Genomic DNA, 13,438 nt, shown 5'->3' with positions numbered 1-13,438 from the left:
GCTAAAATTAAAACTATTTATTTATTCTCCCTACTTTACAATAGATGACACTATATCAAAAAAAATGTAAAAAAAAATATTTTTTTTTAAATAATAAAAAATTATAATAAAACAAAAATTAATAATTAATTTTACTTTTAAAACAAATTTTACATAAAGTCAAAGTCAATAATTATACAAAGAGGAACAAAAGTTTAGAAACGTATAATTTACTCCAGGCTATATTACTCATTTAAATTCAGATTTATACAGCTGTTTCTAAATTGATGCGAAAGATTTCAAGGACTGATTTTTTATCATAAGGAGGTCTTTCATGTACCTTTTTGTTCAAACTCGCTTCCCCACTAAGTTACAGCACTCTAAAGTTAGAGGAAAAAATTGTTTTTATTTAATAAATCCACTATGGAGGAATTCAGAAGAATGAAATTTGGCAGATAAAATGACACTTTTTGACGATTTTTATAAGCCGAAAATGTACAAGGGGCTGAAAAAGTCAACCCCTATAATAATAAATTTCTCTATTTTTGACTTAAATACAGGGATTCAATACGCAACTCTTTTGTCTCTTGACATTTTCTCCTAAAATTGTTAGTTTGATCACAAAAAAATAAAATAATACACAGGTTCAAGTGAATTAATTCAGAGATTGGTTATAATTAGTCAAAAAAATGAAGTTATGTCAAATTCATCTCAGCATTATTTTATTTTTTGTGATGAAACTAATAATTTAGTTGCCAAATGTCAAGACATAATAATATTGCAGATTTTTTCCCTTAACTTTAGAGGGCTATAACTTGGAGGAGCAGCAGTCTTAAACAAAAAATTATATGAAAGACACCCCTTAATTTTCGCTGAAAAATCACCCCTTGAAATCTTTCGCATCAATTTAGAAACAGCCTGTATATTAATCATAATGTGTAGCCAGAGTCGCATAAAATTTGGGATATGCTCATTGTGGATACGGATTGGAGTCATATTGTATATCATTTCATTGTTAGAATCTATCCATCAATACGAGTTCAACCACATGTAGTCCTTGAGAATAGATCTAATCAAAAAGAAACTGACTTAAACTTTTCCTATTGGTATTCTGGGAAATAGGTAACAATTTCCGTTCTGCTTGATTCTAGCTTATTTACAACAGTAGATGGTACTGACCGGCCTAACTCAAATCTAGTTCACGAACAATCTTCTGGGGTTTGTTGATGTCTTCAAGTGTGGATTATTTTCCATGTAGATTACCAATACTGCAAATGCAGTGTAAGATGTAATCCATCTTCAATCATCACTGTAAAGAAGAATGGATGATTTGAAAGGTTTTTGCATTGTATACTGATACCAGACAACCTGTTTTAACTCTGAGTATGGCTAAATTAATTTCCGCCGAATTAATAATGAACTGGTATTTGTGCCTTGAAGAGGCAACAGAAGCATGAAAATTGCATTACATAAATTATATATCGGGTAGGCGGACCAACCAACCTTGCACCGCATCCTCAAAGACGTATTGTCCAGCGATAGATAACATTATCAAATTTCGCCGTGCAGTCCTATGCTCTTAATGAACATTAATGCCTTGCTCAGTGAAAAGTTATTCAGATCCTTTGGGTAGATAAACTGCGACCCAAAAATCGAGAATCTGATACGATTAACAGCAGGGCAGTGGCATAAAACATGCTCAACCGTCTCCTTGTCCTCCACGCATATTCGGCATTCAACATCGTCGGCTAGGACCAACAAGCTAATGCTGCAAGTCCTAAAATATTCCCGGGTTTGACAGTGGCGATATTGATAAACAACTTACACAGTAGGCGAAGTCTCTTTTTAGCCCCTAGTCCAATCCTATGCTTATCCATCGCAAATGATATACCTACCAACTGTTGGATCTGGCCCCACAACGCTTTACCGCTGCCCTGTCGTGCTAGCTCATCTGCCGCATCATTGCCAGCAAATTCTAATAACATTCTTTTACAGTCATTAACCAGAGCCGACACCGCTTTCACGACCTGCAACGCCTGGAGAGCAGCTTGACTGTTATGTTCTTCACATTTCTCTCAAGAAGAATTTTAGCTCCCATGTCAATAGCAAATACTTCCGCCTGGATACAGTACAGTACGTCTCCAGGCTGTAAGCTTGCTTAATGCGAGGTGTCTGGCAGTATACTCCTGCCCCGACCCCTTCTGGTGTTCTTGATCCATCTGTGAACATGCAAATATTTATCAAACAAAACTTATCAAACAAAATTTACCAAGCAAAATTTACCAAACGAGACATACCAAACAAAATAGAACATCAGCAATTAGTACAATTATTACAAGACATTATTCAGAAAGGGTTAAAAATCTCATTGTTGCAACGATGAGATTTACAATGGGCTTTTTCTGACCAACTTCTCTCTTTCTGGTTTCGGTGTCTGAACCTTTCCACTGAAATCCACCCTAGGAACTCATACTCTAATTCATGATCGACTCAATCCTCTTCTCGAACTCTTCTTTGTTTCTTTCATCAACTGGGTCTCTCCCAATTGATCCAGGACTGACTCTCCAGATTTTCTCATCAAACTTCCATAATTAAAACCTTCTCTCTGAATTCTCTCTCAGACTTCAAGACTGACTTCCAAGAAACTGGTCCAAGGAACTCTCTTGTTCTACTTCCCGTCTGAGATTTTAAACCCTCCCGCACCGATCACGTCAAATCTGACGGCATTGATAGCACAATATCAATGCTTCTAGTGTCTTCCGCAGCCCATTAGTAAGACATGTCGGAGCAGTTTTGAGCATATTGCTTAAATCTATATGGTAGTTCTGGCCACTTTCTCTATATGCAAATACAAATGAGATAGGCCAAGCAGAACATCCTTTGCTAGAGTTAGCGTTATGTTTATCATATCAGAGATTGCTAATCCAGTTACTCGTTGAATTCGTGAAAATTTATTGATAACTGAAGTCTGTCGAGCTTTCCTATATCAGGCTGCCGCTCCGTATGTGATCATAAGACTAACCACAGTCATATAGAGCAAAGAATCATGTAACATTTCAATGAAATAAAGAAAATTCAATTTGAATTCAAAATTTAAAAAGGCTTGGTCTTAGTATCGATTATAGAAAATATAAATTAAAGCATCAACTGCGCATAATAATCAATAGTTTGATATCATTTTAGTTACAAAAATCATAATAATTCGAATCACTCTGTATATTTCTCATCTCATTTATTTTTTTTTTTTTGCTTCAATCAATTAAAGTCGTTTTTTTTAATACATCCATATAAACCATTTATGAAAACCACTTGAAATAATTTTTTTGAAACTAAATGCTTGTATTCAAGTTTGAAGTAATATGTGCCATGTGTGTGGTGGTATGGTGAAGGTTGGTTTTTGTAACGTCACGTGACAGCTGTTTGGGGCGCTGATTGACCGTCGCAGTTCGTGACAGTCCGATGGCACAAAACATACTCTACTAAAGAAGTGAATACATATTTAGTTGTGTTATTTAAAACGGGATATTAAAAAGATTAATAAACGGCAAATTTTCTAAATACGATTTTTAAATAAACGTTAAGTTGTTATCGTAAATACTTGAAAAATTAACCTTTCGTGATAATATTTGTAATGAATGACGAAAAGTTAAGAGAGTAAATAGTACTCTCGAGTTGACACTCGAAGATTATAAATAAACAGCGTTCGTTGGATTTGCGGAAAACTTATCGTTTAGATAAGTTTTGTTGTTTAGTTTTCGATATATATTAATTCAGACAACCCTATGTTTGGTGTGCTGAAAGATAAATGGACACCAACTGAAGGTACTGTTTAGGACCATTGTTTTATAAATCAATAGTGGGGTCACGTTTTTATTTCTACTTTTCTTTTACGGGTTTTATACCTTTTCAAAACATGGTATATAATACGAAATAACTAAATATATTTTTTCAAAATGAAAGAATTAATCCTGTTGGTGCTGCTGTGCTTATGGACTATCGGAGATTGTTTTGAGTCAAATATGAATCCTCCGCTAAGGGTTTGTGTACAACATACTGGATCTGTGTCTAGAGTTGTTGATGATGAAGATAATTTAAATAACACTAATTTAAATAATAACATAGATGTATGTCCCAGAGAATCTAATCATTGTTATACTCTTTGGACGGAAGATGCTGTTAATGGTACTCAAATTATTATGGGTCAAGGTAAATGAAATATTTACAAATTATTTAATTTTGATGTTTTGTTTTATACAGGCGTTTAAGAAGTATATAATCAATCTTCCAGGTTAGGTCTTTTTAATTGACACAAATTTAACATGGAATTTTCTCTCTTCATGTTCTTAAAGTTAATTCCTAAGTCTTATCCTCATTAATATAGAATTCACACAACCTCAACTCTTAGAAAATAGATAAATTCATTTTATTATGGCGTAGATTTGAGTTACCTTTAGTTTTAAAACATCAAACTGTACTACAATATGCAGTATCTAGTATCTATCTATATAAGCAATATCAGTATCAACCCAACTAGCAGTTTCTTATTTTATTAAAGTTGTAAAAACGTTTCTGTTATAAATTTTATATAACACATTCAGTCTCAGTAATGTAATAAAAATGTTTATAAAACAACTATAGCACTAAACACAATTTATGTAATATATTAGTCTTCTTCAATTATTATATATTATAGCTGTGTTTTGATCTACTATAAAATAGTTATATAAACAAATCTTTATATAATAATTTTATAAATGTTGTACAAGTGTGTTACAAAATACGTTATAAACTATCATAGAATATTTATAAAATAATTAAATAACTGTTTTGTGATAAAGTAATATGATCACTATTCCAAAATAATGCAAAAATGTGTGATACTCTGTATCCTTTCAGTGAGATAAAACGTCTAAACCACGAACAGCTCTATGAACTTCAGAAGGCATTTTGCAGTTCAGCAAGGAAATTTGAAACACAAATAATTTCCCTTGCAGACCATTTATTTCTATAGTTGCCAAAACTACCATCTCTCCAAGGCAATAAACACTCCTTCATTATGCCTAAATTAATTAAATGAAGAGAAGCACTAATTGGAAAGTCTTCAATCATATCTATATCTAGTGGGGTTAATGGTAGCATCTGTTCTTTTCTTGCATCCTGATATTGGAAAATAGACTGTATGAGATTTTTTGAAAAACCCCTTTGTTTCGGGCGAACAAAATTTGCGACAGTAACAACATTTTATTATCAAAAAGTACATGTAAAGTTGCTCAATCTACAATAAATGTTCAAAATGCCTTCTTCCATCCTGAATACAAGCATTCAATCTTCTCGTCATTTACTGCCTCTTTCAAACACACCAGGGTCGTTCCTAATTGAGTTATACCCAGCAATTATCCGATTTCGCAAATCTTCTAAATTGTTCATTGGAGTAGCGTAAACTAATGACTTCAGAAATCCCCAGAAAAAATAAACCAGGGGGTTTGATTCTGGGGATCGAGCAGGCCATGCGTGTGGTCCACCTCGACCAATTCAGCAATTTCAAGAATCATCATAAGACACAATATTCTTAGAATAGGCTAAGGAATAACCCCTTGAATTTTTGCCGCATGTTTACCTAACACCCTGTATAAGAATAATCACCTATTGTGGTACATTTAAGGCATCCTTGTTTGCTATCAAAGTTTGCATCACCTGCACAAAAATATATTTTAACATAAAAAAGTAAATTGTTAAGTCTTACCTTTCACAAAAGCTCTAGCAGGTGAATCGCATGTAAAGCATCTTAATTTCCCTGTAACTTTCTTATTATCGATTATTAAACTTTTTGATATTTCCTTTGCTTCTTCTGCAAAAAGTTGTAAATAAGCCTACAAATCAGCGGTTTGTTTTCCTTTGCCACAATAAACACCAATGATCATTGGTCGCACTTCAGGCAATTCATGAATATTGAACAATATCGGCCAAAATACACTTCTACTACTTTTGTATATAGGAAATCCATCCATATTAATATTAACAGAAATATAAGCTGTAGAGTCTGACATTTGAGAAACAATTTGCTTTAATGCACATTTAAACCATTAAATGCTCATTCCCTACTTTTATCATCGTAATTTTGATAAGTTTTTAACAAAGTCCTGGGATCTTGAGGAAGTACAATTGGAAATTTCTGATTTATAATTTGCAAAAGGTCTCTTAGTGCTTCCTTAGATTCTAGTTCAACTAACCTACTACTTTCGGTTACCTTGACTATTTGATCTTCAGTTTTGTTAATAGACTATAAAAAAAAATTAAATTAAATTAAAATTATTATTTTATAATAATTATTTGAAACGTTAAAATTTCAAAAAACGTCAATTTAATTTAATTTTTTAGCAGTTTCTAAAGGTTTGACATTAAAAAAACCTAAACAAATTCCTTTTTTCGTATGATTTAGCATAAATTAATTAATTTTCGTAAAAAAAATGACGTTTTATAAAATTGACATTTAATTTTGACAAATTGTTGTGAAGTTAGTAACATTGAGGTTGTCACATTGACGTTTAAACTTTATTCAAAAATTTATTTAAAAAGTTAGAAATAATTCTAGAATAGCAGTCTGTCTTAAAAATCATTAAATTGTGGAATCAATTTCAATAGTCGTGGACAAAGTATAGTATTCTACTCATATATTATATAATGAGCTATTATTAACTCGCTACGCTCGTGACATAAACTTAACCTTAGTGAATAATAGCCCTCATTATATGCTCATATAATAATATACTATAATTTAAGTTTTTATTATCAGTTTCGTTTATTAATATGAAATTGTTATTTAAGGTTGCTGGAAAGTTGCGAGTAAACCCCACGATTGTCAACACAATAAATGCGTTTCCGACAACCGAAATTCTCAAGCATCTCCGCTCCCCATGACGAAATTCTGTTGCTGTTCCGGCGACATGTGCAACGAAAATTTCACTGCACTTCCAATTAACACTCAAAACATCATCGAGAACCCCCCACCGGAACAAGCGATTGATCAAACCTTAAAACCCATAATTTGGATATCATCCGGAATATTCTCGATGCTTTCTATGTTAATCGTTGCTTCGATCTACTTATGCTGGAGTGCCAAAAGAACTCAAAAAGCCGACGTGGAACTTGGCCAACATTCGCCGCCTTCTTCCCCAGAATATTGTTTGGATAAATTGGTTTTAGTGAAAAATATAGGGCAAGGTCGTTATGGAAGTGTTTGGCGAGGGGTCACTGAAGACCACGAAGTCGCCGTGAAAGTATTTCCGGCTCACCATCGTAATTATTTCGTGAATGAACGGGAAATGTACAAAGAGGCTATGAGCCATGTGGCGTTGTTGAAGTGTTTGGGAGGAGGAGAACGTATCACTCCATGTGGATCTACTGACTACCTCTTAATTTTAAGCTTAGAAAAAGAGTGCCTACAAGAATATCTTAAACGTAATACTCTCGACTTAAACACTTTATGCAAAATGAGTCTTTCAGTAGCTAAAGGACTTGCACATTTACATTCAGATCTTTATAAATCGTGTATTGTACATAGAGATCTTAATTCAAGAAATATTTTAGTTAAATATGATTTATCTTGTTGTATTTGTGATTTAGGTAGGTTGAAGATTTTTTTTTAAAATTAAATTTACCAAATAAATTAATTTTTTAGGTTTGGCTGTTATTCCGCGCAAAACTGAAAATAAATCATTAAGCGAGGCTGGAACTTTACGTTATATGGCACCGGAAGTGCTTGAAGGAGCGGTTAATTTAAGAGATTGTGAAAGCGCTTTAAAACAAATCGACGTTTACGCTTTGGGTTTAGTGTTATGGGAGTTGGGGATAAGATGTACTGACATGCAATTAACTGAGCCCCCTCCATATAATCCTCCGTTCCATAAAGAAGCCGGCGATAATCCATCTCTTGAACAAATGCAAGCGTTGGTTAGTAGAAGAAAAGCTCGACCATTGTGGCCAACGTCATGGAAAGATACTGCGTCAGCTAGATTGTTGTGTGAAACCGCTGAAGATTGTTGGGATCAAGATGCGGAAGCTCGTTTAACTTCGCTTTGTGTTGTGGAAAGATTTTTAGAGTTACCAGCGTTAAAAGGAAGGGTGTTACACCCGATGAGACCTCCAGTTAGTCCTACCCCATTAATAAACAATAACCATCTTCATGAACACAGTATGAATTTATCTGTAGGAACTGTAGAAACGCTTCTTTCTCCCTCCGAAGAAAATTTTAAAAATTCTAATCAATTAGTGGTTTGTTCCTCTCCAATTCAACCCTACCAAGGAAGAAATCCTTGCATGGAAAGGAACTTATTAACAAGTTCAATAGATAGTTTACTTATTGATAAGTCGTCAAAACATTGTACCAGTTCCGAATCTCAGAATTTAATTGCAAACGATTATTTAAATTACCAAGTAAATCATCGAGCGGCACCGATTTCTTACGTTCAAAACGCCGTTTATAGTACATCCGAGGAAAAAGTAAATGTTCCGCAAAGAAAAAAACTAAAATGGTCCAATATAAGAAATTTATTTATGAATAGAGGCGAGAAAAATCATTTTACAATTCGTAAGGACACTCAAGTAAAGGTGGTCCCTTCAAAATTAACAAATAGTTTTGGCCAAAATGGCGTTACAACTTCCTTATTAAAACGAACGGACACAAAGCGGCCTTCTACTTTACCACTACAACACAACACCGATACGAAATGTAATCAATCGGGAATTCGACAAGTTTTAAAATGCCGCAAAAATAGTTTAACGAAGCAACGTTCGTTAGAACAATTCGCGGAAGTTTTTACGTCCACGTCGGATCTGTCAAGACTAAAAGATCCTGCTCAAAGAATTAAAACTCCAGGAGATGTACCACCTTCCGTTCGTCGGACGAGAGGAAAAGCAGCTAAAGATTCCGCACGATTTTCTTTGTACGACGACCGAATGATGAGTCAAGGGCAATGGGGAAGCGCACCAAATTTGGAACCAGAAGAACAAGCTAAACCATTACAAATCAGTGATATATACGATAGAGATAGCGTGAGTAGTTTTTAAAGAAATTATAAAGATGTACTTAAAACAAGAAAGTTTGTAGTTAAGATTTATGGCTTAGATTGTGTAAGTGATGGCGTTTACCAAAGATTATTTGTTTTTTTTTCTATTTTATTTTTTATTTATTTGCCTTAAGTTGAACAAATTGAACAAGATGTATTGTTAAACCAAAAAGATGTTAATGTAGGATTTGTTTTGATTATTAGTAATTTGTAAATATTTTAATTATTTATACAATTCATAATATTATATAAATATTGTATGTATAAACAATAATGGCAATTAATAAATAAAATTGTTTGCAAATATATGTATTCAAATAAGATGGCTTTTTATTTTGAATACAAAAAAAATTAAATGTAGGTTTATAGGATAGCTTAATATACAGTGAATTTCACTTCAGATGCAATATACAAAAATATATTTCCATAGAAAATAGGGTAGGTAAGTAGGTACTTACTTTGTCCCATATAAAATGCAACATTTCAATATAATTTGACATTTTATAAAACTAGAACTAACACTAGACCTAGAGTGGTTGGTAGGTGGCTAGTTAACATAAAATATCACTATGTTGCATACATATGTTTATTGCACTAAAACTAGAACTAACACTAGACCTACAACTAGAAAGTTTCGGGTTTAGCCGTCTTGAGAGACGTGCGGCTAAACCCGAATATTTCTAGTTGTAGGTCTAGTGTTAGTCCTAGTTTTGCACTATTACTAGAACTAACACAAGACCCAGAATTAGAATCATTCGGCTTTAGCCGTCTTGAGAGACGTGCGGCTAAATCCAAATGTTTCCAGTTCTAGATCTAGTGTTAGTTCTAGTTTTGCACTATCACTAGAACTAACACAAGAGTTAGAACTAGAATCATTCGGGTTTAGCCGTCTTAAGAGACGTGCGGCTAAATCCGAATATTTCTTGTCCTACGTCTATTGTTAGTTCTAGTTTTGCACTATCATTAGAACTAACACCAGACCTAGAACTAGAATCATTCGGGTTTGGCCGTCTTGAGAGACGTGCGGCTTAATCCGAATGTTTCTAATTCTAGTGTTAGTTCTAGTTTTACACTTGCACTGTCACTAGAACTAATACTATACCTAGAACTAGAATCATTCGGGTTTAGCCGTCTTTACAGACGTGCGGCTAAACCCAAATGATTCTAGTTTCATTCTAGAATCTTTCATTCTAGTTCACATAATAACAGTGCTAGTGCAAAACTAGAACCTACACAAGACCTAGAACTAGAATCATTCGGATTTACTCGTATTGAGAGACATGCCACAAAATCCGAATGTTTCTAGTTCTAGGTCTAGTGTTAGTTCTAGTTTTAATTGTTATTCAGCATGAGATTGTAGTATATTTTTATTGAATGAAAAGTAGAACTAACAACAGACCTAGAACCAAAAACATTCAGGTTTAGCCATGCTTCTCTTAAGACGGAAACTCAGAGTTATCATAAGAACGTCACCTTTGCAAAACTACCCAATGCCTATGCTATTAAGCTATGTTCCATTTTATGTGGGACAGTGCAAGTACAATAAATGCAATAAATTTAAAAAAATTTCTTTATTAAACTCAACATTAATTAAATACATTTTTAAACAATTACTTACATTACATAATTTTCATATTTTTTATATTCATCAGAAGTAATACTGGCGCGACTTTCCTTTAAAGCCTCTAACACATCAGCTTCTGTTGTTTCAGGTAATTGAATACTGTTTGGTGGCAACTCATCGATTTTACACGTCTTTATATCTTCCCAAACCCCATCATAATTATTATTAGGCGTGTATGGAACATACATTTCGTCTTTTAATTTAATCCAAACGTGTATATGTTGCAATCGTTCAATCGACTTAACCAGTGCGTGACCAATAAATCTTTCAATGTCCGAACCGGAATATCCTTCGGTTTGGTGCACTATAGTTTCCAATAAATGTTCAAATTTTTCCAACGGCGTGCTACGCGTAAATAATTTAAAAATTTCGTATCGTTCGCAGGGATTTGGTAATGGAACAAATAAGTGTCGTTGAAAACGTCTTTTAAACGCAACGTCTAATTGCCAAGGACAATTTGTTGCGCATATTAAGTAGACATGTGGTATTTCGGTGAAGGTGGAAAGTTGACATAAAAATTCTGTTTTCACTCTGAATCCAAAAAAATAAGTCATAAAATAATAAAAAAATAACAAAAAATTAGTACCTCCTAGAATGATCTGCTTCATTTTCCTTTCTACTTCGACACAAAGAATCAATTTCATCTATAAATAAAATTGTAGGCTCCCCACTAGTTTTGATTTGATTAAAAGTTTTTGCTATAAACCTAAAAAACATCGTAAATATATTTTTTTAATTTTTATTTATCATACTTTTCTGATTCTCCAACATAAGGTGACAGAATATCACTGCTGGAAATTGATATTAATTTAGCACCAGCTTCCGCAGCGGTTGCTAAGACCAATTTAGTTTTTCCAGTACCTTAAAATTTATTTTTGTAAGTTACCAATTAAATTAAATAAAAAATGAATAATTACCAGGTGGACCGAAAAGTAATATACAATTTAGCTTCAATCCTTTAAAAAGTTGTGGCTGCTTAAACGGTAATATAACATTACTGGTTAAAGCCGATTTAATTTCTTGTAAACCCGCGATATTTTGAAATCCTTGTCCCAATGTGTTAATCTCACAATTTTTCAGATTAACTTGGTTTTTATTATCAACAGAAGGAGACGTTGAAGGAATCTGCGTGGAATTTTGGGCGTTTGAGGCGGCGGATTTCTTGTTAATTAAATCCTTTAATTGTATTGTGTTTTGTTTGAGTTCTTGCAGAACTTTGTTAAAAATTGAGACCTATTAAAAATTAGACATGTAATATATTAAACGTTCATTTTTGTTTAAAGTGCAAGTTGTTAAAATGTGTTCAAGGTAAGTAATCGAATTTAAATGTTGATACACATCTTGATTTTTTTGAGATAGTCATGTTTACACTGTTATAATAAAGGTAGTTGTAAATACAAAACTGCAATACTTCAAAGTCTCAAAAAGTAAATATCTATTTTATACAGCTTACACATTGCGATCTTGCAGTAGTTACAATTGTTCTTAGTCTTTTTATCGTCGAGGATATTGCTGCCACATTTTCTTCCTTTTTTGTTCAATATTTATTTGTTGTACTCATAAACAAATAAATTTAAAAAAACTATTTACTTACATGAATTCCTGGGAGAAATACTTGCTTGCTTATCAAATCATTAATCTTCTTCGTACAATTTTTGATCTCAACATCAGCTTGTTCTAGGTAACCATTTTCAATTAAAGTTTGAATTTGAACACAGCTAAATAAAAATAACCTTTTATATAAAAATATTTAAACTAACCTAATTAACCAAACCTTGTACAAATATTATTATAATAATCTGTTAAATAAGCCATTGGCGAAGAATTTTCTTCCATCGTCGATAAAACACACCAAAGATTTAAATTTAACAAAAATGGATGTAATGGCGATGGTAACTAACGTCATCTATGTGTACAAACAAAAACTATTAAGCTGTCAGAATTTACATTATTATCGACTCAGCAAAGAGAGAAGTCTGTCAAGTTCTCTTGGGCGCATTTCAAAATCGAATATGTCTGCCGTTTTTTTGACGTGTAGGCTGCGAAGTGCAGCATTTTGATTTGGTCGCGATCCGCGTCACACCCTCTTCAGCTGCTCACGAAATTCCACATGTAATACACCTTAAATTTGACGCCGATAATTTCATCTTCGAGGTTACAACACGCCCTATTAAAGGTGAGTAAAAGATTCCGACTAAATAACCCAATTTTTTTGTACCCTAAAAAAAGGTTAACCGAACGTGTGCACCTTCAAAAAAATTGTACATACAAATATTGTACGTTGTATGCTTGCATTTCACGCTATATAATTAATCGTATCTTTGCATGATGATTTTATCAACATGTCATTTATTAAAAACGGGAGAAGTCGATTTTTTCTTCGGGTGCTCCAGGAATACTTAACCTCAATCTTTTTTTTAGTATTTAAGAATTTCTTGCGTTTACGCTTAAATTAATTTTTACGGCTCAATAATGTTTTTTTTTCGAGGTCAGGTTCGAAGGTGAAAAAAATATATTGTCATCATCTTCTAGAATAACTTTCTGGGGCGATTTTAAGAAAAGATTTGTTTCATAAAGATTTCATCCTATTTAACATAAATACACACATGAATATTTAACAATTTTCTTTAACAGAAATGAATCTTTCAAAATGTCATTGTGGAAATAGGAACAAATTCGTGAAAAACCGGCATCCATTGTGTGAAAGGAGCAAGTCACGCCATTCAATCCTGTTTGAAAACCGCTATATAGAGACACGTGCTTTTATGGA

At 33.1% G+C, this 13,438-nt stretch overlaps 2 protein-coding genes across 2 annotated transcripts; one reads left to right on the top strand and one right to left on the bottom strand.

Annotated features, from left to right (window-relative positions):
• Positions 1–3,278: 3,278 nt before the first annotated feature.
• On the top strand, positions 3,279–9,365 carry LOC111428680 (wishful thinking). The gene is made up of 3 exons (XM_023064325.2): positions 3,279–4,185; positions 6,805–7,602; positions 7,658–9,365. The coding sequence occupies exons 1-3, from the start codon at positions 3,933–3,935 to the stop codon at positions 9,043–9,045; spliced, it is 2,439 nt and encodes an 812-aa protein (XP_022920093.1). The 5' UTR covers positions 3,279–3,932; the 3' UTR covers positions 9,046–9,365.
• LOC111428678 (uncharacterized) lies at positions 5,195–12,613 on the bottom strand. The gene is made up of 7 exons (XM_071198075.1): positions 12,443–12,613; positions 12,263–12,386; positions 11,586–11,901; positions 11,421–11,529; positions 11,255–11,374; positions 10,663–11,199; positions 5,195–6,259 (listed from the first exon to the last, which is right to left on the bottom strand). Exons 1-7 carry the CDS (start codon positions 12,502–12,504, stop codon positions 6,232–6,234), a joined length of 1,296 nt encoding a protein of 431 aa, XP_071054176.1. The 5' UTR covers positions 12,505–12,613; the 3' UTR covers positions 5,195–6,231.
• Positions 12,614–13,438: the final 825 nt, after the last annotated feature.

The sequence above is a fragment of the Onthophagus taurus genome, chromosome 7, assembly GCF_036711975.1.
Source record: "Onthophagus taurus isolate NC chromosome 7, IU_Otau_3.0, whole genome shotgun sequence".
NCBI classification, from domain to species: domain Eukaryota; kingdom Metazoa; phylum Arthropoda; class Insecta; order Coleoptera; family Scarabaeidae; genus Onthophagus; species Onthophagus taurus.
The sequence above is the reverse complement of the archived record's forward strand: the minus strand, read 5'-3'. Positions and strand labels throughout refer to the sequence as shown.

Bases quoted from the DNA above. Each gene is read 5' to 3' on its own strand.
- LOC111428680 (XM_023064325.2), top strand. From the start codon at position 3,933: ATGAAAGAATTAATCCTGTTGGTGCTGCTGTGCTTATGGACTATCGGA. The intron at 4,186-6,804 runs GTAAATGAAATA...TTGTTATTTAAG, and splicing joins TCAAATTATTATGGGTCAAG to GTTGCTGGAAAGTTGCGAGT. The intron at 7,603-7,657 runs GTAGGTTGAAGA...TTAATTTTTTAG, and splicing joins TTGTTGTATTTGTGATTTAG to GTTTGGCTGTTATTCCGCGC.
- LOC111428678 (XM_071198075.1), bottom strand. From the start codon at position 12,504: ATGGAAGAAAATTCTTCGCCAATGGCTTATTTAACAGATTATTATAAT. The intron at 11,902-12,262 runs GTAAGTAAATAG...AATTTTTAATAG, and splicing joins TATTTCTCCCAGGAATTCAT to GTCTCAATTTTTAACAAAGT. The intron at 11,375-11,420 runs GTATGATAAATA...GATGTTTTTTAG, and splicing joins TATGTTGGAGAATCAGAAAA to GTTTATAGCAAAAACTTTTA.